The sequence below is a fragment of the Colletotrichum paranaense genome (genome assembly GCF_030867605.1).
Source record: "Colletotrichum paranaense strain IMI 384185 chromosome Unknown Scaffold_4.1, whole genome shotgun sequence".
Lineage (NCBI taxonomy): Eukaryota > Fungi > Ascomycota > Sordariomycetes > Glomerellales > Glomerellaceae > Colletotrichum > Colletotrichum paranaense.
The window spans coordinates 1,693,543-1,714,017 of NW_026848962.1; the positions used below are offsets into that span (position 1 = coordinate 1,693,543).

Here is a 20,475-nt window from a genome sequence, read left to right on the forward strand (position 1 = left end):
CTCGCTTGTAGCGGTTACTTGACTGGTTATCCATACATCGAAAGTCACACCAATCACCTCCATTCAAGCTTCAGCTCGCCATTGCACATGGGTGGTTCTGAGTGACGGATACAGCCTCGTGACCGAGAACATATGACACAAGTCGACCAGGGTGCCTTTCTCCTCAATATATGGGCAAAAGCTTGACGGACCCCATTGCGAGAGGCGCTACGTAACAACAACAACGTGACAATGCCATCGTGTTTCGGCAGGTATCTAAACACCACGCCGTGATGTGAAGCTGAAGGATATAACAATAGAATCCGAAGAATGCACCGACGCACAGTGGATCTCGACCTCGCGATGGGCAGAGCAAACAACCAGGATTGCTGTTTCGTGCGGCGAATTGAGTTGGACGGAAATGACGATGCTTTTTTCTAGAAACAGCTACTTGGAGCTTCCCGACTTGCAACATTCCTGGCCTCGGCTGTGGCACTGCCAGGTTCTGCTTTGTTACCTGGTTGTCACTGAACAGCGCTCCTTGAATAAATTAGCAACCTGGCCAGGCGCCTCCGTTGATTGCTTTCATTGTTTACTATACAAATTGCTGCGTTTGTTCAACGTTCAATTACCGGAAACTCTTGGGATCTGGTGGCCATTCCAAGTGAGCTGAGCTGGAGGAAAGCTATCCCTTCAATCCAAGGTCCAAGACTCGACGTAACTGCTTTACTTTCTTACCTCATCTTCTCCCTCCACGAATGGGAAAAGATACATGAAGACTTGAGCAGGTAAGGCAGCAGCAGCCAAGGGGAAGGTCCCCAAGTCAGGTACCTATACTACCGACAGGAGCATAGAGATACTTAGCTTGGGTACTTTCCTCCAAGATGGCGAAGCTGCTGCAAACGTGTCCATATACTCGAAGGCTCACGTAGCTTCTGCCGTCTGGTAGGTATCGGTACGCAGCCTCAGCTCGACAATTGAGGCAGTGGATCTGCAATGCCCCGCTACAATCACGACGCACTAACCATTTGCGGACGGAAGGGGGCGTCATTCGCTGCAGCCGGTCGCTCAGGCCAAAAACCTTCGCCTGACTGGATCAGAGATGGGGGCAACGCAACGCAACAAGCAACACCAGCAAGAAGGAAGCAACGCAAGGAAAAAAAAGAGAAGAAGCACCAAAATTCGTGGAGGTATTGTCGGTACGTACTCCCAGATCTCACCTGCCTCCCACCTCTCCTCTCCTCCCCCAACTCTCCCCCTGGCCCAGCCCAGACAGGGCAGCTTGAAAGCTGACGGGGAACCTTGGTACTTAAGGTACCTTATTTCACCTCGGGGTTACCTAAGCTAGTAAGGTATCTTACCCTACAGCGACCGTGCTCCAACTGGGCTTTGCTGCTGCTGCCAACTGTGACTGGACCAGCTGCCACAGCGAATCTGACGGGACCCCAGCTGCCACACACTCGCTACCTACGTACCTCAGGTACCTGAGCAGGTACCTTGCCTAAAGGTCGGCTGCTCCTGCGCTTCCAGGTTGTGTGCTGCTCTGCTGGGCGCCTGGGCAAAAAACCTCCCTTTGAACTTTTCCCCCAGTGCCCCAGTGCAATTGCGTCTGCCTCTGCACAAACATTCCACATCCATCCACCATCCACACCTCGTCTTTCTCCCACCAACATCCACCACCACCCAAACCTCACTTGTCTCGTCTCGTCAGCCACGATCACGACGACGTCGTCTCTCCCACCTTGCGGCACGCTTTTCTTTTCCTACCTCTTTTTTTCTTCCTCTTCACCGGCAAGAGTTACGCAACTGAAGAAACCCCCACCAAAGCTGTCGTGTCGATACGGGACAGTGAATAATTGATTCCCTCCAATTTTCCCATCGTGGAAAACCCCTCCCCTCATACAAAGAAACCCAGCAATGTCTGAGGTACAGACTCGGCCTGCCGCCTCGCGCGGCAGAGGCTCTGCACGCGGTGGAAGAGGTGGTTTCGCCAGTCGGGGTGGTCGCACCTCAGGCAGACCCAATGGCGACAAGTTTGACTCCAACGCCGATGATGCGTTTGAGGACCAAGGCGAGCTCGGCGAGCTGAAGAAACAGTACGGATCCAAGGCGCCCCTCATCAAGGAGCTCTTCCCCGATTGGTCTGAGCAGGATATTCTCTATGCTCTTCAAGAGACGGATGGTGATGAGAACCTCACCGTCACCCGCATTGCTGAAGGTATGTGAGCGCACGGCTCCTGCCTCGTCAGGCTGCCAGCCAAACTCTCTCTCGCGCGACGAATCAACAATCCATCAATTTCCCGCCCTCTCTCCCCTCAACCGCTGCTTAACTACATCGCTTGCGTGCTCTCAGCTAACCAAAGATTCTTGCTTCTAGGCACCATCTCCCAATGGGGTGAAGTCACGAAGAAGGCTCCCCGCTCCAAGGCCAAGGACTCCACGACCGCAGCCTCGAACATCGACTCATCCAACGCTAGACCCACTCGTGGCGGACGCAACGTCTCTGAGGCTGGTCGCGGTCGCGGAAGAACTGCTGAGAGAGGAGGTCGCGGTGGCCGGGGCAGGGCCTCAAACACAGTAGCTACTAATGGCTCTCGCCATAACAAGGAGAATGCTCAGCCGCTTTCTGTTCCTACCGAGGAGTCGAACGCATGGGATACCCCGAAGCTGGACGTTAAGGACGCACCCGCCGAAGACCCCTGGGCCCCCAAGGAGACGACCGAGAAGCCTGCAGCTCCCGCTCCTACTCCTGCGGCCGCCGCCGGTTCCACCGACGCACCCAAGCCTGCCGCTGCCGCTCCCAAGACGTGGGCTAGCATGCTCCGTCAATCCACCGTGCCCAAGGTTGCCCCGAAGCCGCCCAAGGAGGAGCCCGCGCCCAAGCCCGCCGAACCCATCGAACCTCTCCCTCCTGCCGTCCCTGCCGTCGAACCTACGCCCGAACCTGAGCCCGAACCCGAGGCACAGCCTGAGCCTGCTGCCCCCGTCGAACTCCCTGTGGAACCCGCCCATGAAGAATCAGCTCCTGCAGAAGTACCAACCGTCATCGAACCTGAAGTGGTTTTGCCGCCTTCCAAGGACCAACTTACTGAGACGAATCTTGAACAGGTAGTCGACGAATCGCATCCTCCCGCGACTGCTACCGTCGCAAGCACCGCCGCCGATTCCTGGGATCCTCGCCACAACGCCGCCAGCGCCACCGCGACACCTCTGTCTGCCTCCCAGCAGCAGCACCAGCCCATCCGCCCTGCTGTTCCCACTACTAACAGCGGCTTTGCCGCCTCCGCCATCAAGGCCACCACCGAGAGAGGATCCCGCACCCCAAGCTACCAACGTCGCGTTCTTGATCAGGAGGAGGCCGTCCGCATGCCTGGTAATCGTGAGGTTGACCGCGCTGCTGTCCAGTTCGGTGCTTTCAGCTTGAACGAGGATGATGACATTGACGGTGATCGCGAAGAGCCCGAGACCCGGACTCAGCCTCCCGCTGATTCCCCCGTCGCTCACCCCCGAACCTCTCTTCCTCCCGCTCCTCAGCAGGCTCCTGTTCCTGAAGCCATCGGTACTCAGAAGCCTGCTCCTGGCCTGCCTCCTCCTGCTGCTGCCACTCCTACCGGTACACTTGCTTCAACTAGCAATGTCACCGACTTTGCTAATACACCCTTCTCAGGACCCGCAAGCGCTGCTCCCCAGGCTCCCGCCGCTCAGGGTATGTCCCCCCTCCATGCCAGAGTCACGTATTCATACCTGTTCACAAATACTGACAACTGTTCTAGTCCCTCAACCTGCCGCTGCTGCCGCCCAGCCTTACTCCCGCTTCGGCCAGGCTGGCCCCCAGGAGCCCTCGTCCTTCCCCCAAAAGTCGATCGATCCTTTCACTCAGTCCAATAACCCCGCTGCCTCGCAGACCCAGTTCGACAGCTTCTCCAACCAGCAATCGCAACCGAGCCAGCAACCCGGCGGAGCCTTCAGCTCTGCTCCCAGCGACTACTCCTCCTACTACACGGCGGACCAACAAAACCGTCCCCCTTACAACTACTACAGCCAGCCCTATGGCCAGCAGGGAGCTCAGGGTCACCAGGACAACCTGTCTTCCCAGCAGAGATCTTTCGGTGGTTACAATGCTTCGCAGGCTGATAACTTAAGCCAGTACCCCCAGAGCGGCGGTCTGCAAAACCAGTCTCGTTACGGGGGTGTCACGAACGACGCCCAGAACAGCGGACACAGTACTCCGAACCCCACCGCCCAGAGCCAGCAGGCCGCCAGCCAGGCCTCGCAGCCTCAGTCTCACGGCCAACAAAGCTACCCCTACAATAACCACCCCTACTACAATAACGCTTACTACTCGAGCTACATGGGCTACGGAAACCACTACGGTCAGCAGGGAGGATATGGCGGTGCTCCATACGGCGGCAACAAGGGATATGGCGGCCACCCCGGATACGGCATGTCGCCTCAGGGCCCCTACGACCACGCCTCTTCCCCTGCTGCTGGCTTCGGCCAGTCATCTCTGCACCGTGCCGATAGCGGTCTGAGCTCAGGACTTGGAGGTGACTTTGGAGGCCGTGCTGGTTCCGCCCAGTCTGGCAACCAGCCCGGCCTGGCCAGCAGTGGCTTCGGCGGTGTTCAGGACACCTTTGGCCGTGGCTCCTCTTCGTTCCAGAGCCCTGCTGGACAAGGATTTAATAGCACCGCCCAGTCGAACGCTGCTTCTGCCAACGATGATTTGAAGCCTTTCGGTGAGAGCAAGCCCGGTGCCGGTCCCTCGCCTTCTCTCGGCGGCGCTCGCCCCGGCTCGGCCACGAACACTCCTTCGGGCCAGACTGGTCTCCCCCCGCCCCAGTCCGCCTCTCAGATGGGTGGCTACGGCGGTTACCCCAGCCATCTCCAGGGCCACAACCTGCACGGAAACAGTGCCTACGGCATGGGAGGCGCTTCCGGCGGTCAGCACGGCAGCGCTCCGTTCGGATCCTACGGCCAGCAGGGCGCTTACGGCAGTGGATACTACGGTAGCGGCGGCCAGCAACAGCAGCGCGGCGGTTGGGGCGGAAACTACCACTAGGAAGGTAGTCGTCGGCCATCTCACACACGTCATTACGGTGGAATGAGAGGTGGCTAAGGCCTCGGTGCCCCCGAACACGTCCTTAACTGTTTACAAGACTCTCTCTCTCTCTCTCTTTGGGCCTGCAGATGGTTATAAGCTGCAGGTGGCAAGGATAATTCATGCGGTCTCTTTCTACGGGAAAACTTTCTTCTCTCTACTCATTACCCAAGTGTATGGTCTTCGAGCGTGTACGATCTATCAACAAAAAAAGAATCAGGGAGGGGAAACACTTTCGGATGGTCACCGGCCGCAACGGAACTGTGTTTTTTGTTTTCTTTTTCGCGATGGGAAGGTCTCATCAGGCTTTTCTAAGAATGATAGCCGGTGGCGTGGTGGTATGCGGCCTTGAAAATTCGATTGAAATGACAGATGGAACGGATCCGGTGGGAGGGTTGGTCGTTGGTCGTTGCCCGATGGAGGGCCAAATACTGAGATTGAACTCCTTGGAAAGGGAGCACGATAGCCAATGAAGACACATGGCATATGACATTTCTGTCTTGCAAGATACTGCTTCCAACTGATTGCGTGATGTGTAAGATGCTCTTCCTTTCAGCCACATTCGGCTAGCCTCTTAGATACAGTCTGGAGATGTCCCTTGTGCCTCGTCCGGTATTTGCACCATGACCCTGCTGTCACTTCCCTTGGCCTTGAATATCGCGGGATCGACAGTCTTCAGTTGTTACTCATCTCGTCTTCTCAGCCTGTTGATAGGTGTTGGTTGGATGGTACTTATGGGAAGCATCGTTGATTGGGTATTATGCTACTGATTTCCCCTACATGCAACCTTGTGTTTCTGTATTTTACTACCTGTCTTAGGAAGCCTGCAGAGTCTCAAAGGCAAAAAACCGACCAGTCTCGATGCCAGATATAACGAAGCCATGAATAGGAGGCTACTGATCTTAATTACGTCTTTAGGCTCCAACTACTAATATTCAGACCTTGCCTTCAATGACGTCCACTCGCGTATGGCCGCTATCCTCCGAGTCCCCCACTGCTGCCTCGCGTCCTCTCCCTGTCTCCTTCCGGTCTTGCCTAACCACGAAGAACCAAGCTGCAGACACAGCCAATAGCGTTCCGCAGAGGAGACCGATGGAGCAGGAGTAGCTCACGCGGTACGTAGGGCCGAATCTCGACTGGTATATTTGGGGACCCTGTTTCAAAGCTTCGTTAGAAGACAGGAGCAAGGAGCGAGGTATCAATGAGGGTTGTACTTACCACGATGCCCATGAGCTGACAAGCTGCCTGGAAGTTGATTGTGAGTCAACATTGATCATTGTGACGTCTGGTGAGTGCGAGGTTGGCTTGCTTACATTGGTCACGCCGATGGCGAGGCCTGCGCTTGTTGTCCCTTTTGCGGCTCTAATACGTTCTGTTCAATGAGTTGATTAGCTGATGCAATGGAAATTTGTGGGTGAATGATAGGCAATCCGTACCTGGCCAAATTAGGGCGAAGAAGCTTTGAGATGCAGCCGTTGCGATCATGACGAAGATGTACCTGGCATGAAGTCAGCCCTGCCATCATTGAGTAGGGGTAACGCAGGTCTTTACTTGGCGATGGGATGCTTGACTGTGATGAGAAGCACATAACAGACGATCTGGGCCGCTTCCAGTCCCAGACCAGCAACCCAGGGGCTAAGTCGTTTCGTGTGTACGAAGAAGGCCAGCGTTAACAGGATGACGAAGACCAGCGTAAACGGGGGCTATCATAGGATTAGTGCTTCTTCAACATTGGCTTCGGGTACGATTATGACGACGTTATTACTTACCATGGTCATCACTTGTGAAATAGCAGTGTTCGAGATACCTAGTTCATAAATGACAGTCGGCAGGACGAAGGATATTCCCCATCCGCCGATGCCATGGGTAATCCAAATCATCAAGAATGGGATGAATGTCGGATCGCTAAAGAGATCTTTGACTTGCTGGAGGTTGATGGTTTTGGACTTCATGGTCGGTGCTTGCTCTGGGAGATCAGATAAGATGGCCTCTCTTTCCGAGTCTGTAAGAAAGTTGACGGTCTCGGGGTCTAAAGTTCGTTTCACGTGAGTATACCTTGATAACAAGCCGAGACGTAGCTCGGAATGATATAGTACTCACAGTTTGGTAGAAAGAAGAATGTGTAGATGCCGCAAAAGACGGCGGGAATTCCTTCAAGAATGAAGAGCTTCGTTATGTCAGTCAATGACACCCACCGTGGCGTTCAGGGATAAGGTGACATACCCATCTCCAACCCGACAAACCCCCGACGCCATTCATGAAAGAAATCGCGTACGCTATAAATCAGTCTCAGCGATTTGTAGCAGTTGAGTACATCCAGTCCTCCACTACTCACCTAGAAGACCGCTGATAGTCCCAGAAAACATCCCGCAAGCGTAAAAGAAGCCCTAGAAAAGCATGAGTTTTTGCGTCTTCCCATTCACTCAGCCAGAGCTTCTGAACTTACAATCCTTAGCGGAAGTCTATGAGTCGGATACCAGAAACTGATATGGTACAAAACACCAGGGTAAAACCCGGCCTCAGCAAGCCCCAAGAAGAACCGACAGGCCAGAATACCAGCATAATTCTGAGTCGCGCCCTGGCACATTGATATGATACCCTTTCATCACAGTTAGCGAACCAAACAGCCACTGCACAGAGCTCAACAGGCATCCCAACATACTTACCCAAGTAATCATAATCCGGCTCATCCACACCGAAGGTGAAAACCTCTTCAAGGCGAGCGTGGCCAGAGGCTCGAAGAACATGTACGGATAATAAAAGATGCTCAGCGCCCACGCCCACTCTGAACTGGAGAGATTGCCGAGCTGCTTCCTGATACCGGTGCCTTGTTCTAGGTTGATGATGGCTGCGTTGCTGATGTTGCTGACGTGGATTCGCATGATGAGGTAGACGAAGGAGTACCATAGCAGGAGCCTCTTATCGACTTTGCGATGAGCTGTTTTGAGAAGAGGCTTTTCTTCAGAGGGAGAGAGAGTCCTGCTCTCGGGGCTCTGCTGGGTTCCCATGCTCGATTTGAGGTTCACCGCGGGGGCTCGCGTCTACGAAGGTGATCGAGCACAGCTCATAGGGAGGAGATATGGCTTCAGATGCGACATGAAGGTATTAATTAGGTGAAGTCTCCAATTTGAGTATCTTAGATGGTTGGTCTTTCACATCTCGCAATCTTTGATTCAACTTGATGCCGATTACGGCAGATACAGAGCCCAAGATATGTCTGCACGAAGCACGCCTTACTGCGGGGCCATGTGCACAGCAAGTTTGCCCATGTAACGTCCTGCAATTGATGACTGAGGGCATTCTCATTGGCCATTGTCTTGTTCTGCTCGGATCCTTCAGCATCTGGCGGGACGAGGTGCCTGGATTTGTCTTTACAACGTCACATTTCACACGTTCAGGTGGACTTAAGTTACGGAGACCGTCGTTGCAGTGACCTGGCTAACACCCCGAAGAGAACAACAATATTGCTTGCATTCCCTCCCAACATCGAGCAAGATTTGACTCCCCAAAGATAATCTTATTGGCATTGACAGGCATATAAGAGGGAGACGAAATTTCCAGACCTCGGCTCGAGACAATCGCGATTCTACGCACGCTACATGATCATCGAGACCTGACGTCCCCGAGGTAAAAGGGAAACATGTTTCGATGTTTATCTGTCAATCATACAAGACGATGGGAAAGAAAAGCCTCGGAAAGATACCGAAGATAGCGACACACTACAGCGGCAGTTACGCTTAGAGAAGAACAACTGACAAGGTGATTGGACACATGCTGTCAGTACCAACATCAGGATGCGGCTCGTCATCCCGGTCGAGATGGCGTGCTCGAATTCCGGCGATCTCACTCCGACACGGCACAACGGGAGTGGCGCGGGGCGCGCGGGGGACAAGACATAAACGGCTCGACATCGGATGGAGGGGTATTTATGGAAAGACAATTATGACCTCACACGAATTGACTTCCAGCCTGCGTACTGGAACCAGAAGCCGCCTCAATTCGAGATTCATCAATCAAGATGCCTTCAGCCATATTTTCGGAGCCAGTCTCCCTGCCAAAATGGCAGCGGCCGGCAAAGACAAAACACGAATTGCCCTGGGCAGATATCGCTGTGATTGACATTAGCAAGTTTGACCAGCCAGGCGGGAAGAAGCAGCTAGCTGAAGAACTTCGACAAGCTGTAAGGACATTCGAGGCTTGCAATCTCTCAGAGATCTGACAAGTCTATTAGGTACACGAAACTGGCTTCTTTAGTCTCATCAACACAGGCTTCACACCCGAGGAAGTGCAGCGCCAGTATGACATTGGCCAAGGTTTCTTCAACCTCGATGCCGAGGATAAGGCCAGGCCGGGTAACACGTGCGACTTCTCCAAGGGGAACTACTTTGGATATAGATCGGTAAGTCTAGCAGTGTTTGAGGATGTGATTATTTAAGAAGAGTGGCTCATATTGCATCAGGCGCATGATAAGAAGATGCAAGGAACGGATGTGCTCAACAATGTCGAGTCGGTTAACATCGCCAAATTCATCCCAAAGTACAAAGATGAGCCATTCCATCCGTTCTTCGAGCCGTTCAGACAAGAAATTGAAGACTTCTCAAGAGTGCGTATACATCTACACAGGCTTCTGTTTGATTACCAAACTGGCTTCTCGTTCTCCGAGTCTCACTCGCGCAAGTCTGACACACCAATAGCGCTCTCTCGACCTAGCAAGCAAAGTCTTCACTCTCTTCTCCATCATCCTCGAACTCCCAGAAGATTACTTCTCCTCCCGCCACGCTTACGCCTCCCCGAGCGAAGACCACCTCCGCTACATGGGCTACCACCCTCGTCCCCTCGCCGACGACCTCAAAGTCGGCAACACCTGGTCGCGCGCTCACACCGACTTTGGCTCCCTGACCCTCCTCTGGAGCCAGGACGTCGCGGGCCTCCAGATTAAGACCTCTTCTTCGTCAAATCCCAATGGCGCGGGCGAGTGGCGCTATGTCCCCCCTGTGGACGGTGGCATCGTCTGCAACGTCGGCGACACGCTTGATTTCTGGTCCGCGGGATACTTGAAGTCGACGACGCATCGCGTTGTGAGGCCGCCTGAGGACCAGGCTCATTTGTTTCGGCAGGGTCTGTTTTACTTTGTGAGGCCTGGTGATGATGTTGATATTAAGCCTGCGCCGTCGCCGCTGTTGAAGAGGCTTGGGCTGATTGGTGAGAATGCGGAGGAGGCGGCGCCGGTGAGAGGGCTGCAATATGTCAGGGAACGGGTGAAGGATTATCACGATCACAATGATTATGCGGACATGAAGGGCAAGAAGTTTCGGGTCGGCAATCTTGAGATTGAAGATGAGGCGGAGTGAACACATATGAGACAGAGTATGTGAATGAAGTCGAAAAATTGTACAATGTCTATTCAGGTATCTTTGGCATCGCTATCGCGAAAAAATCAAAATGCTTTTGGGGAGATGTATGTTCCACATCAATTATCTACTGGTCGTACTCGCCGGCATACAGGATGTCGGTAGGCTGACCGTTCGCAACGTCCCAGATGGAACGCTCCTCGAGGTCCAACTCTCTCCTCAGAGCAGTGACATTGACGCCAGTCTCCTTGGCCTGGTCCTCCTTTGCGAGCTTGACGTGCAGGAAGACGGCAGTCCTCTTGCCCGTATACAGAGCATGGGGGACGTTGGTGCTGTTATCCGAGTTGGCATCGCCAATGGCGTAGATGCCGGCCACGTTGGTCGCGTACCCCTTGCTCACATCAGCAGCCAGACGACCACCCCAGAGCTGCACGCCGGCCTCGGCGCCGATGGTGCTGCGCTGCTCGTCGGGGTAGCTCAGGAAGAATGCAGCGCGCTCGACGGGCTCGCCCTCGGTGAAGCTGACGGAGAAGAGATCCTCCTCGGGAGCGGTGGGGAGGGAGGGGTCGTGGGGCGGGTTGCCGCCGTCCTTGAGACGGGTGATGGCCGTGATGGTGCGGTTGTCGATGGTGACGTTGTGGAGGTCGAGGTACTCCTGGAACTTGGGGTTCTTGGCCTCCGTCTCGGCGCGGGCGGCGGGGGTGTCGGTGCCGTTTGCGAAGGCGATGATGTCCGTGTTGAGGGTGAGGATCTCGCGGACGAGGGAGGGGAGGTCGTCAAAGGTTGAGGCGAGGAGGCCGAGGGCTTGGTCTGCGTGCTCGTGGCCGTCGCACCAGGGGCACTAGAATGAGCATGTTAGAATCGAAGTTTGGTGTGAGATGATGGACGGATGTTGGTGGTGACGTACCCAGTAGATGCCCTTGCCCCAGTTCTCCCACAGACCCGGGGTCTCGGGGAGGTCGTCTTGCAGACCGGTGGCCAAGATGATCTTGCGCGCGCGGACCGACTTGGTGGAGTTGTCGGCGTAGGTGGCGGAGACGACGAAGCCGGTGGCATCGCTGCCTCCGATCTTGGTGACGGTGCCGTTGGTCAAGGTGACAGTGTCATAGTGGGAGATTTGCTGGCGAGCGGCGTAGCGGTACCATGCGGGAGTGACGCCTGTTTTGTATTAGAAACCATCCACAAGAACATGGAAGCTATCTGAACGAGAATCACTCACCATCGAAGCCGAGAACATCGTGCATGTGTCTGGTAGGTGCGTTGCGGTACTCGCCAGAGTCGATGAGGAGAGTGTTACGACGCACACGGCCGAGGGCGCTCGCGGCACTGAGACCAGACGGGCCACCGCCGACGATGATGGCATCGTAGACCTGGGTGTCGTTGATGGGCAGGGCCGCAACGAGGCTCGATGCTGCTGAGAGCACGAGGGAGCTGAGAGTGAACTTCATGGCGGGCTAAACAGAACGAAAGTGGAGGGAGAGAAAGCCTATGAACGAGAGCTAGGCTTTTTGGTATTATCGGCGGGTTCGAGCGAAAACTGTAGTGACGAGACTATCAGGAGAGCTTTGACGAAGGAAGAGGGTTCCCCGCCGCTCATTATAAACAAACATGAACCCCATCCACCTCCGCTTCTTCGCGGGGTGGGAATGATTGTGAATTCCGTGCCACAGCAGCTGAATGATGCGATGTTCGCGAGACAACTGGAATGAGGCCTAGCGGCTGTCGATCCTCGTCGAAAACCAAGAGACAGAGAGAGACACACGCCTTACACCGCACCGGCATGCCCGTCTGGTGTGGGGGAGATGCCCGGCCCGCGACATTAGCGTCAAGTAGAGTGAGTGGTGTGTGTGGGCACTGCGCGGTAGAGAAGTCGTGACGATGTTGCCCAATCAAGCATCGTCGACTTTGACGAATGTGGTAGTTCGTGCAGGAGAACCCGAATGCCCGCGTCGAGGCTCGAGGTACAGAGTCGTATCGATCTCGGTCGGTCGAGAGTGGGACTTTCTCTCTCGCCGTGGACCGTGGACGGGTGGGAATAATGGGGACTGGGCAGTCTGGGCTACGCTTTAGAGTTCATCCCTATGGCACATCGGTATTACCGGGGGTTGCTTTGTTTAGGGTTATCTGGGCTTATTTGGCTGTAATAGGGAACAGGGTCGAGTCAAGACCCTGGGGATACGCGATGACGTGACGGACGTCGTTGTAACCTTTTAAAGGGGAACGGCCATGCCCTTCGATGTCGCGATAAGGACCTTGTCAGGTGTTCAGGTGGCTGCGAGTCAAGAGATTGAAAATATGACAGGTCTGTTAAGAGCAGCTTGACCTGAAGAGTCGTCGCCGGTGAAGGAAAGTCCAGACTGGCCGTGGATTCAACCAAAGACAATCAAGAAAAAAAATATTTGTTGATCACGCAAACCAGTGGGCAGAAATAGCATCAAAGATCAAGGTTTGATAGGGAAATGAGCCCACTGAGAAATTGAGAAATCGACGAGTCAATGGACTGCCCATCCCTCTCCACAGGCTTTCTCCATTGTCAAAGATGCTTTGGGGTCTAGCGCGGGCTCCATCGCAAACTTTGAATTCAACATCTCGACCGTGTACTTTATTGTACGGTGTTTTCTTCAGTATCTCGAAGTCACAAGCTCTTAGCTAATTCCCTCACCTGTAGGGCCCCGAATGGACGAGTAAACAAGCGTCAAAGGACCGAATGCCGCTATGCCGTGAGCTAGAAGACATCCGGAATGCATCCTCATTTGCTCCGTACCGTGGTTCAATCTGTGGAGAGACACGACTCAAGGCCCGTGGGAGAGAGTGATACTTTTACAAAGTCGATCAGCTGGCTCCCGATCCTGCTGTTTGGTACGAGTTACGACATGAAGCTCAACCAAGCCGGCCCGTCCCTCTCTGTACTACCTAAGCTACTGTGTATTTCTGCGATACTATTGAGAAATCTTGTTCAACAGCTCACAATGTCTCGGTCGATCGCAATCCTCTCCGCCAATGGTCGTTGTTTTTGTCTCAGATTGGGCCATGCGTTCACTGGCATTCTGTAGTCTGCATCCGTTTTAGCTCTGAACCCCCCATCAACTCAATTCAAAAAGTGGCGGAGAAGCACGTTCCACAGACCCAAGACATACGACGCGGAAAAAGTCAATTGAGAAACATGGGACGACGATCGTTGCGTTTTGTTTCTGGGGAGAGGCGGTCAAGAAGACGACGCTGCCTGCCGACGGCCGACGGCCGAGGGACATACCTTGCTACCTTGATGGAGACGAGTTATGTTAAAGTTTTCCAAGTCTTTGAATGTAAGAGGTTTAGCATGAAAGAAGCGTGTACATAGTATGAAGGGTATCTAGCTTGAGCGATTGAGGGTTCGATCCTCTCCCCTTGATCGTGTGTGTATATACAGAAAAGGTCGTGTATCCTCGTGTATCTCGTGTTTTACCTATCCTAACCCCCCGCTCCAGAGTCTGGTCGTAAATTGTTCGTGTATTATTCATTACCTTACTCGGTACTGTTGACGACCCGCAAAGCACGCCTAGGCCCCATGACAACCGAGAAGAAACTCGGCTCTTGCCCATCAAGCAACTGCTCCGTGCTGGAAACACTCTCATTGTCCGTATTGTCGCGTCGACTGGAGCTCGTGCGCGGATCGTTCCCACTCGGCCCGCTCTTAAACGTCCTCGCGTCCTCACTTTTCCTCTTGAACCCGCTGCCAGCGCCGCTACCACTCGCCGTGCCACCAGATCCAGAGCCCGGTGTAGGATCGTCCGTCATCCACTTCGGCTCAACACCGGTGCCAACCCATGAGAAGGACTCGTCGCTGACGGTGCTCGCGTCTCGGCGGTGTCCGCGCTCTCTCCTCTCCTCATCACGATTTCCAGCACCAAAGAAGCCCGCCGCACCGAAGTGCATGGAGCTTGCGCCGGAGTACCGGTTCACCTGAGATAGATGCTGCTTGTACGCCGCGACCTGGCGTCGGTAGAGCCACGCGCAGAAACCAAGATACAAGGCCAACGCGCCTAGGATACCGGCGATAACGCCTGCAGCGATGAGGCCGGGGCTCGTCCCGCCTCCGTTATCCTTGGTAGTCGGCGCCTGTCCCGCGGATGTGCTCGTGGGTCCTGCGCCTGTGACTGTAGCTGTCGCGCCACCCTGCGTCACAGTGAACACGGGCGGCGTACCCGTCTTGAACGGACCGCCCGTAGCTGGGCCGGCAGCAGGCGTGGTAGCGGTAGCCCCGCCTTCGGAGCTGCCACCGATGACGCTCTGGACTTTGTCGGGGACCTTGTAGCCGTAGGACCCAGCCAGGACGGAGTTCTCGGAACTGAAGTCTGCTGCGTGGGCTCCGGCTTTGAAGCCCGTGTTCCATTTGAGGTTGCTCGCGTCGAAGACAAAGACACCGGGAGATTCACACCCAGCGTCGGGGCCGAGGTAACCGCCGGCGACGATGATTTGGCCGTCGCGCATGGTGCAGGTGTGGCCGGCGCGAGGGGCGGGGACACCGTCAGTTGCGTCGACTTTGATCCAGGCGAAGGCGGGGATGGAGAGGATGTACATGTCATTGTACTGTGTCTGGTTGCCCTGCATAATGTGTCAGTCTATTTCTGGTTTTCCAGAAAACGAGTGTTGGCCTACAAAAGGCTGCAGATTTTGTCCGCCGAAGAAGTAGATCTGGAAGCTTGAGGCATCTGGCGCGCTCGCAATAGCGGCACATGGGTTGACGCGGACGGAGGGCCGGTCACCTGTCGTCCTCTGATGATACCACTCAGACGTAGCGATATCGTAGACGTCGAGGGTGCCGAGGTCGTCGACAAATGTCTTGTCGGATCCTCCCGCCATGCCGATCAAGACTCCCCTCGCACCCCACCCGGGCACAAAAACCAAGACACCGTCAGCTCGTTCCGGGAACGCATCCGTTTCCTGCAGCCCGCCCTCAGTCACGTTACGAAACACTCCGCCATCGGCAGCGCCAGCAGCGCGAAGCGCGTCAACACCAGTGTTCAGGTATCCGGGGTGTGTAAACTCTAGCAGGCTCTTGAGATACACCCTCGGAGTCTGGGTCGACCAACCCTCGGTGGTCAGCCAGTCAAGGTGTCCGCCAAAGTACCAACTCAAACCTAGCTCAGGTACCGACAAGCCCGCGCCTTCGGCGGAACGTTGGACGGGAGTATTGGCGGCAGTCGAATAGTTGCCAGTTGACGTGCGCGGGTCTTTGAACTCGAGCCAGGAGTTGTCCTTGGCAGAGTATCGCCAGATCGACATGGGAGCAACGGTGGCGTACGTGCCTTCAGCGCCGTCGTTATCAGCAAACTGGCCGCCGTAGAGGTAGAGATAGTCGTAGTCGTGCCACAAGTAACCGTTGGCGACTGCTGGAGGCCCACTAGGTATCGTCATGCCCTTGAGAGAGGGCGATTTCGTATCCCATGATCTTGTTAGGTCGAGAGTGAGAAAGTCGTTGTCTGTAAGTAATTGTCAGATTTATTTCCAAGTCTCAGCTACGGGGTTCGCAAGTCATACTCCAGGTGTTGACGGTTTGCGAAGACTCCGTCTTGGATTGACCTCCATACATGTAAAGAGTGCCGTTAAGTAAAGCCGCTGACCACTGTTAGTAGAGTTACCCATGCTACGTTTTCCGAAACTCACCCTGCTGTGCCCATCTTAGACAGACATCCGTTGATGTCGTTGCTCGTGGACGCACGACACCCGCGATTGCACCACTTTCAATCTTCTGGCGGCCATTGTTATAGCTGAATGCCGGGATGATGACCGCGATGAGTAGTGCAATCATGCCAATGCGTTGCAGACTTGAGATCGTAGGTGGTGGTGCGCTAGAGACCGTCTTGATCCTCGGTCGTCGATAACCTTGAGAAAGCTTGTTGTACCAAGACACCTTCACAGCCTGACTTGAGCTCTGTTGTCTAGAGTCGTTCGCTGCTTCGCGCTGTTCCGTCGCAGAACGCCTGCTGTCCCCATCTCCGTCGTCCTCTGCGTCGTCTTCCTCATCATTTGATGTGCCGTCTCGTTTCGCTTCCTCCAGCCCAGGTACATCTCCGAATACCTTCTCGCTAGACATCGATTCCTGTCGGCCACAAGACTGTTGGAAAGTCTCCACAACGGGCGAGCCGCAGTCGTCGCTAAAGTCGTCGTCCAGTCCCACCTCCTTGAATACCGATTTCCTGCCCTTTTTGATGTTGCTGACCATTGGATACGCCTTGGGTCGGAGCCCTGAACCTTCTCTTAGACGGTCGGAAGTGTTGTGTGAATTGAATCTAGGCCGGACGTTGGTATCGCTATGGGCCCGATGGTCGAGAGGGGGACGGGAGAGATTGACGAAAGACATCGTGGGAGAAAAGAGGCGTGGCAACTGGCAAAGGCCGTTCCGTCAGGGATGCCAGATAGTGACGGGGAGGCTCTGATGTGCGGACGACGGTTGGATGGTTCGAGGCACACTATGATGTCGCCACCTGCAGTTGGGTGGTAGGGGTTGTCACATCGCCCGCAAGCACAGGAGCGGGATGGCAGGGCTTGTGAAGTCAGTCCTTGCGCAGGCAGAGTGATGGAGGTATTGGAGAGATAGAGGATTATTATTATTATTGGGGCAATGGATGATGACTGAAACGACAGCTTTTGGAGGGTGAAGGCTACGATTTGAGCTTGAGAATATGGAGCTCTTGGCTCATGACGTGACGTGACAACGAGCCCGTGAGAGGATTGATAGGAGAATTGAGGAATAAGTTTAGACAAGAACAAGAACAAGAATAAGAATTAGCATCAGAATCAAAATCCAGGGGAAGAAACTAGACTGAGTGGCACCCCATCTCGGTCTAGAAGTTGGATCCCTGGCTGAGGCGACTTTTGGCCTGGCCCTGAATCCAAGAAATCGAAAACGCGGGGGGGAGCCTTCATCCTCTGACATTCAACCGGTCGATGGAACATTGCAAACGATGGCAGTGGTGCTAATTAGCAGACAGCTGCCGGGCCTAAAGGAGGGAGACAAGAGAGAGGGTGGAGGGTTGTGTGTGGCCGTGATGAGGCGTGGAGCTGCTCAGTAGCTCCAGTCTGTGTGCTGATGGTCGTGGACCAACAGGAAGCTATCAACGAAAACGCCACACTATCATACCGTTTCCATCAAATGCCCCTCGCCTCCCGGTGGTGGTAAGAGCCGTCTTGACAAGCGAAGAGGGGGGCGGATCATGGCTAGCACCGGCGCAAGTTCAACGGGGAGAAGAGCGTGAGAAAGCAGGCGAGCCAAAACTTGGAAGGGCTTGGCACGCCAGTCGGTGCTGGATCCAATCCAGGAACCAACCGCGTTGGCGCGCTGGCGGCGATTGGGTGCCCACTTGGGTGCGGTTGGCGGCGATGACTTCACCAGTCATCATCGGCAGGCCATGTTTGCGACCTAGACGCTGTATGAATGCGACGCTGGGCGCCCTCTTCTAGCATCCAGAAAGGGGACTGAGAGTCGGTTCCATCGAGATTCCAAGACAGGAACCAGTGAAACGCCAGGGGATTGAAGCCCTGCACGCCGGCTTCCGGCCTGGATTGGAGCATGATTTGCTGGTTGGCGAGTGTCGCGTGTCTTGTCTGATTCGATGGAAGTTCATGAGAATCAATCAGCGGATGGCACACCACACACCGACACACCTTTGAAAGCAGCCATGCCTCAGAGAGGATTTCATAGACTAGGTATTGAGCTTAGCGATCTCGAGGTAAAGTTTGGTGAGGTAGAAGTCCGGGAGGCCCACATGTGGAGGAGCAGCGGGAGGGAGCGGAGACCGGAACAAATGCGGTCCCCAGCGCCGAGCTTGACGTCATTCAGGAAGATCCTTGTCCCTTTTCTCCGTCCCGGGCTCAAGTACGTACTTCCATCATCAGCTCATATTCTCATTCTATCCGTACTCTGTTGGCTTGTTCATCTCTCACTAGGTATTATTGTGCTTCACATGCTGCCAGAGACTCCAGTTCAAGTAACGTATCAACGGGCCAACTTTGCCGTTCAGTGGCTGAGCAGGACGGGCGGGTATGGAGAACAGTTATTACAAGAGATGCTGGTTGCAGCTGTGGCAAGCGCAGCATACTGATCACCTAACGGTTCCCGCCAAATCACAAGATGTATGGCTGTTTTCATTCAATAATTAATTCTATTTTTGTCACTGCTGGACAAGTAACATTCTTTGTGTCCTCAATATGTTGCTGATCGACGGTATCAGCCTCACAGTTGGAGACAGAAGTATCACAGGGGTCGAGATATCCAAGAAACCGACTGGGGGATACGGAAATGTTGAGCAGACTTAGGAATTCCCCATTAAATTCACTTTCCCATCCTATCGATACCTTGATACCGCAGCTCCTCATTAGTGCGTTACTAACTCCAAGTCTAACAACTGAAAGGCTCCCCAACCGCACCAGACTCATATGCCTCAACGATGCCCTTCACAGTGACATACGTCCCAGCAACACAGATGAAGCCACCAGCAGCGAATGTCAGGGCCGCCAGTATGGCTTGGAACCACTTGCGCGCCCACTGCCTCCATCCATCATAGTCGTGATAGTTATCATGCAGCCAAAACGCACCTGCGATACCATACGTATACCATGCCGCAAACAAGCTTGCCGCGATACCAATAAGGTAGTTGAAAATCGGAACGCCCACCGCAAGCACAAACGCCGCGCCGTTCATGAGCACTACCAAAACCGCCCACGTACCCCACCCGACAGCCGTATGACTATGCAAGTGATGACTCTTCCTGAAAATCCGCACAAAAATCAACTTCGCCGCCGTGTGCGCGTACAGCGAGCCCGCAAGCAAGAAGTTGGGTATCGCGATCCCGTACGCCGCCTTGGCCCACTTCGGCTCCAGGCTGCTGAACGCCGGCGAAGCGACCTCGCTGCCGAGATAGACGTAGCACACCACCGCGAAGACGGCGTAAAACGTCGTCGCGAAGCCCTGGAGGGTGTACGCCGCCTTCATCGCCTCCTGCGGCCGCCGCATTTCCGACATGAGGATGAAGAACATGAAGTGGCCAGCATACGCGAAGACGGGATTGGTGATGGCGATGAAGGCCGTATAAAAGTCGGAGGGTACGGCCACGTCTACTTGTCGGCCCGGGGCCGGGTGCACGCCCGCCCCGATCATGCCCACGATGCCGGCTACGAGGATCGAGAGTACTGAAGGGATGCAGAGCCAGGAGAGCTGGTCCATCGTCCGCGGGAAGCTGAAGAGCAGAGTCGGAACGGCAAAGATACCGGTGTAGAGCATCAGGCATAGCTTGTTGTCGCTCAGTGTCGCAAGCGCGATTTGGCCCGCCAGGAGCTGTCCGCCTGTCGCGAAGACGGCGAAGACGACGGTTCCGAAGGCGAGCAGTTCTCGGCCGGGCCGTCCGAAGAGGATCTGGCCTGCGTCGCCCATGGAGTGGACTTCTGGATGCCGAAGCTTGAACTGGACTAGCAACCAGGACGTGTATGTTGCAAAGATGCCGAGAAAGACGATGAGAATCACCCCAGGGACTATGCCGACGACCGCCAAGGATGATGGCAGAGATAGCATGCCGTTGCTCACGATTTCGGCTATCATGAGCACCGCGACAAGCTTCCATGACATTGTTTTATACTTGATCTGCAATTTGCGGTCAGTCTGATATAATTTCATGATGAACATGAAGAGCCCATCTTATCACTCCACGAACCTGATGATTTTCTTCATGGCCAAAAGGGTCGAGGTCGTCGTATACCACTGGTCGGCTGGTGTCATTGTAATGTCCAATATCTCCCTCGCGCCTGTCGTATGTATCCCGATATTGTTTCATGTTGACACGATATACAATTCAAATCTGTCTTCAATAAAAATAAAGTGTGTTCGTAGGAATCACAGTATCGGTACTTCAACGATGGCTTGTTGATCTCCGTTGCGCTTCAATGACACCGCGGGGTAATACGAGGTGTCGCTTGTGCAGATAAGCCGCATAGAGTGAGCTCTTATCAAAATTGTTGCTTTTATGCACATTGCTTATCTTACGATGTCACTCCGTTGTTCTGGCCGCGAAG

General features: G+C 54.5%; 6 protein-coding genes across 6 annotated transcripts, besides 1 other annotated feature; 2 read left to right on the top strand and 4 right to left on the bottom strand.

Annotated features, from left to right (window-relative positions):
- Positions 1–63: 63 nt before the first annotated feature.
- Positions 64–132: a sequence feature (Short protein (CPAR01_05559, KAK1542172.1) was converted to a misc_feature.).
- Positions 133–1,896: 1,764 nt separating this feature from the next.
- CPAR01_05560 (rnapii degradation factor def1) lies at positions 1,897–5,038 on the top strand (the record flags this gene model as incomplete). The annotated part of the gene is made up of 3 exons (XM_060489837.1): positions 1,897–2,197; positions 2,357–3,685; positions 3,753–5,038. The coding sequence occupies 3 exons, from the start codon at positions 1,897–1,899 to the stop codon at positions 5,036–5,038; spliced, it is 2,916 nt and encodes a 971-aa protein (XP_060351303.1).
- Positions 5,039–6,012: 974 nt separating this feature from the next.
- Positions 6,013–8,085, bottom strand: CPAR01_05561 (high-affinity nicotinic acid transporter; the record flags this gene model as incomplete). Its single annotated transcript, XM_060489838.1, has 11 exons — positions 6,013–6,231; positions 6,296–6,322; positions 6,391–6,449; positions 6,514–6,575; positions 6,629–6,780; positions 6,847–7,106; positions 7,178–7,244; positions 7,301–7,353; positions 7,413–7,464; positions 7,524–7,676; positions 7,744–8,085. The coding sequence occupies 11 exons, from the start codon at positions 8,083–8,085 to the stop codon at positions 6,013–6,015; spliced, it is 1,446 nt and encodes a 481-aa protein (XP_060351304.1).
- A 1,010-nt stretch (positions 8,086–9,095) lies between these two features.
- On the top strand, positions 9,096–10,428 carry CPAR01_05562 (2OG-Fe(II)oxygenase superfamily protein; the record flags this gene model as incomplete). The annotated part of the gene is made up of 4 exons (XM_060489839.1): positions 9,096–9,257; positions 9,309–9,476; positions 9,537–9,680; positions 9,772–10,428. 4 exons carry the CDS (start codon positions 9,096–9,098, stop codon positions 10,426–10,428), a joined length of 1,131 nt encoding a protein of 376 aa, XP_060351305.1.
- Positions 10,429–10,555: 127 nt separating this feature from the next.
- On the bottom strand, positions 10,556–11,876 carry CPAR01_05563 (uncharacterized protein; the record flags this gene model as incomplete). Its single annotated transcript, XM_060489840.1, has 3 exons — positions 10,556–11,269; positions 11,336–11,586; positions 11,648–11,876. The coding sequence occupies 3 exons, from the start codon at positions 11,874–11,876 to the stop codon at positions 10,556–10,558; spliced, it is 1,194 nt and encodes a 397-aa protein (XP_060351306.1).
- A 2,056-nt stretch (positions 11,877–13,932) lies between these two features.
- CPAR01_05564 (kelch domain-containing protein) lies at positions 13,933–16,771 on the bottom strand (the record flags this gene model as incomplete). Its single annotated transcript, XM_060489841.1, has 4 exons — positions 13,933–15,012; positions 15,067–15,890; positions 15,949–16,026; positions 16,075–16,771. The coding sequence occupies 4 exons, from the start codon at positions 16,769–16,771 to the stop codon at positions 13,933–13,935; spliced, it is 2,679 nt and encodes an 892-aa protein (XP_060351307.1).
- A 2,037-nt stretch (positions 16,772–18,808) lies between these two features.
- CPAR01_05565 (transmembrane amino acid transporter) lies at positions 18,809–20,237 on the bottom strand (the record flags this gene model as incomplete). The annotated part of the gene is made up of 2 exons (XM_060489842.1): positions 18,809–20,065; positions 20,118–20,237. The coding sequence occupies 2 exons, from the start codon at positions 20,235–20,237 to the stop codon at positions 18,809–18,811; spliced, it is 1,377 nt and encodes a 458-aa protein (XP_060351308.1).
- Between the last annotated feature and the right edge of the window lie 238 nt (positions 20,238–20,475).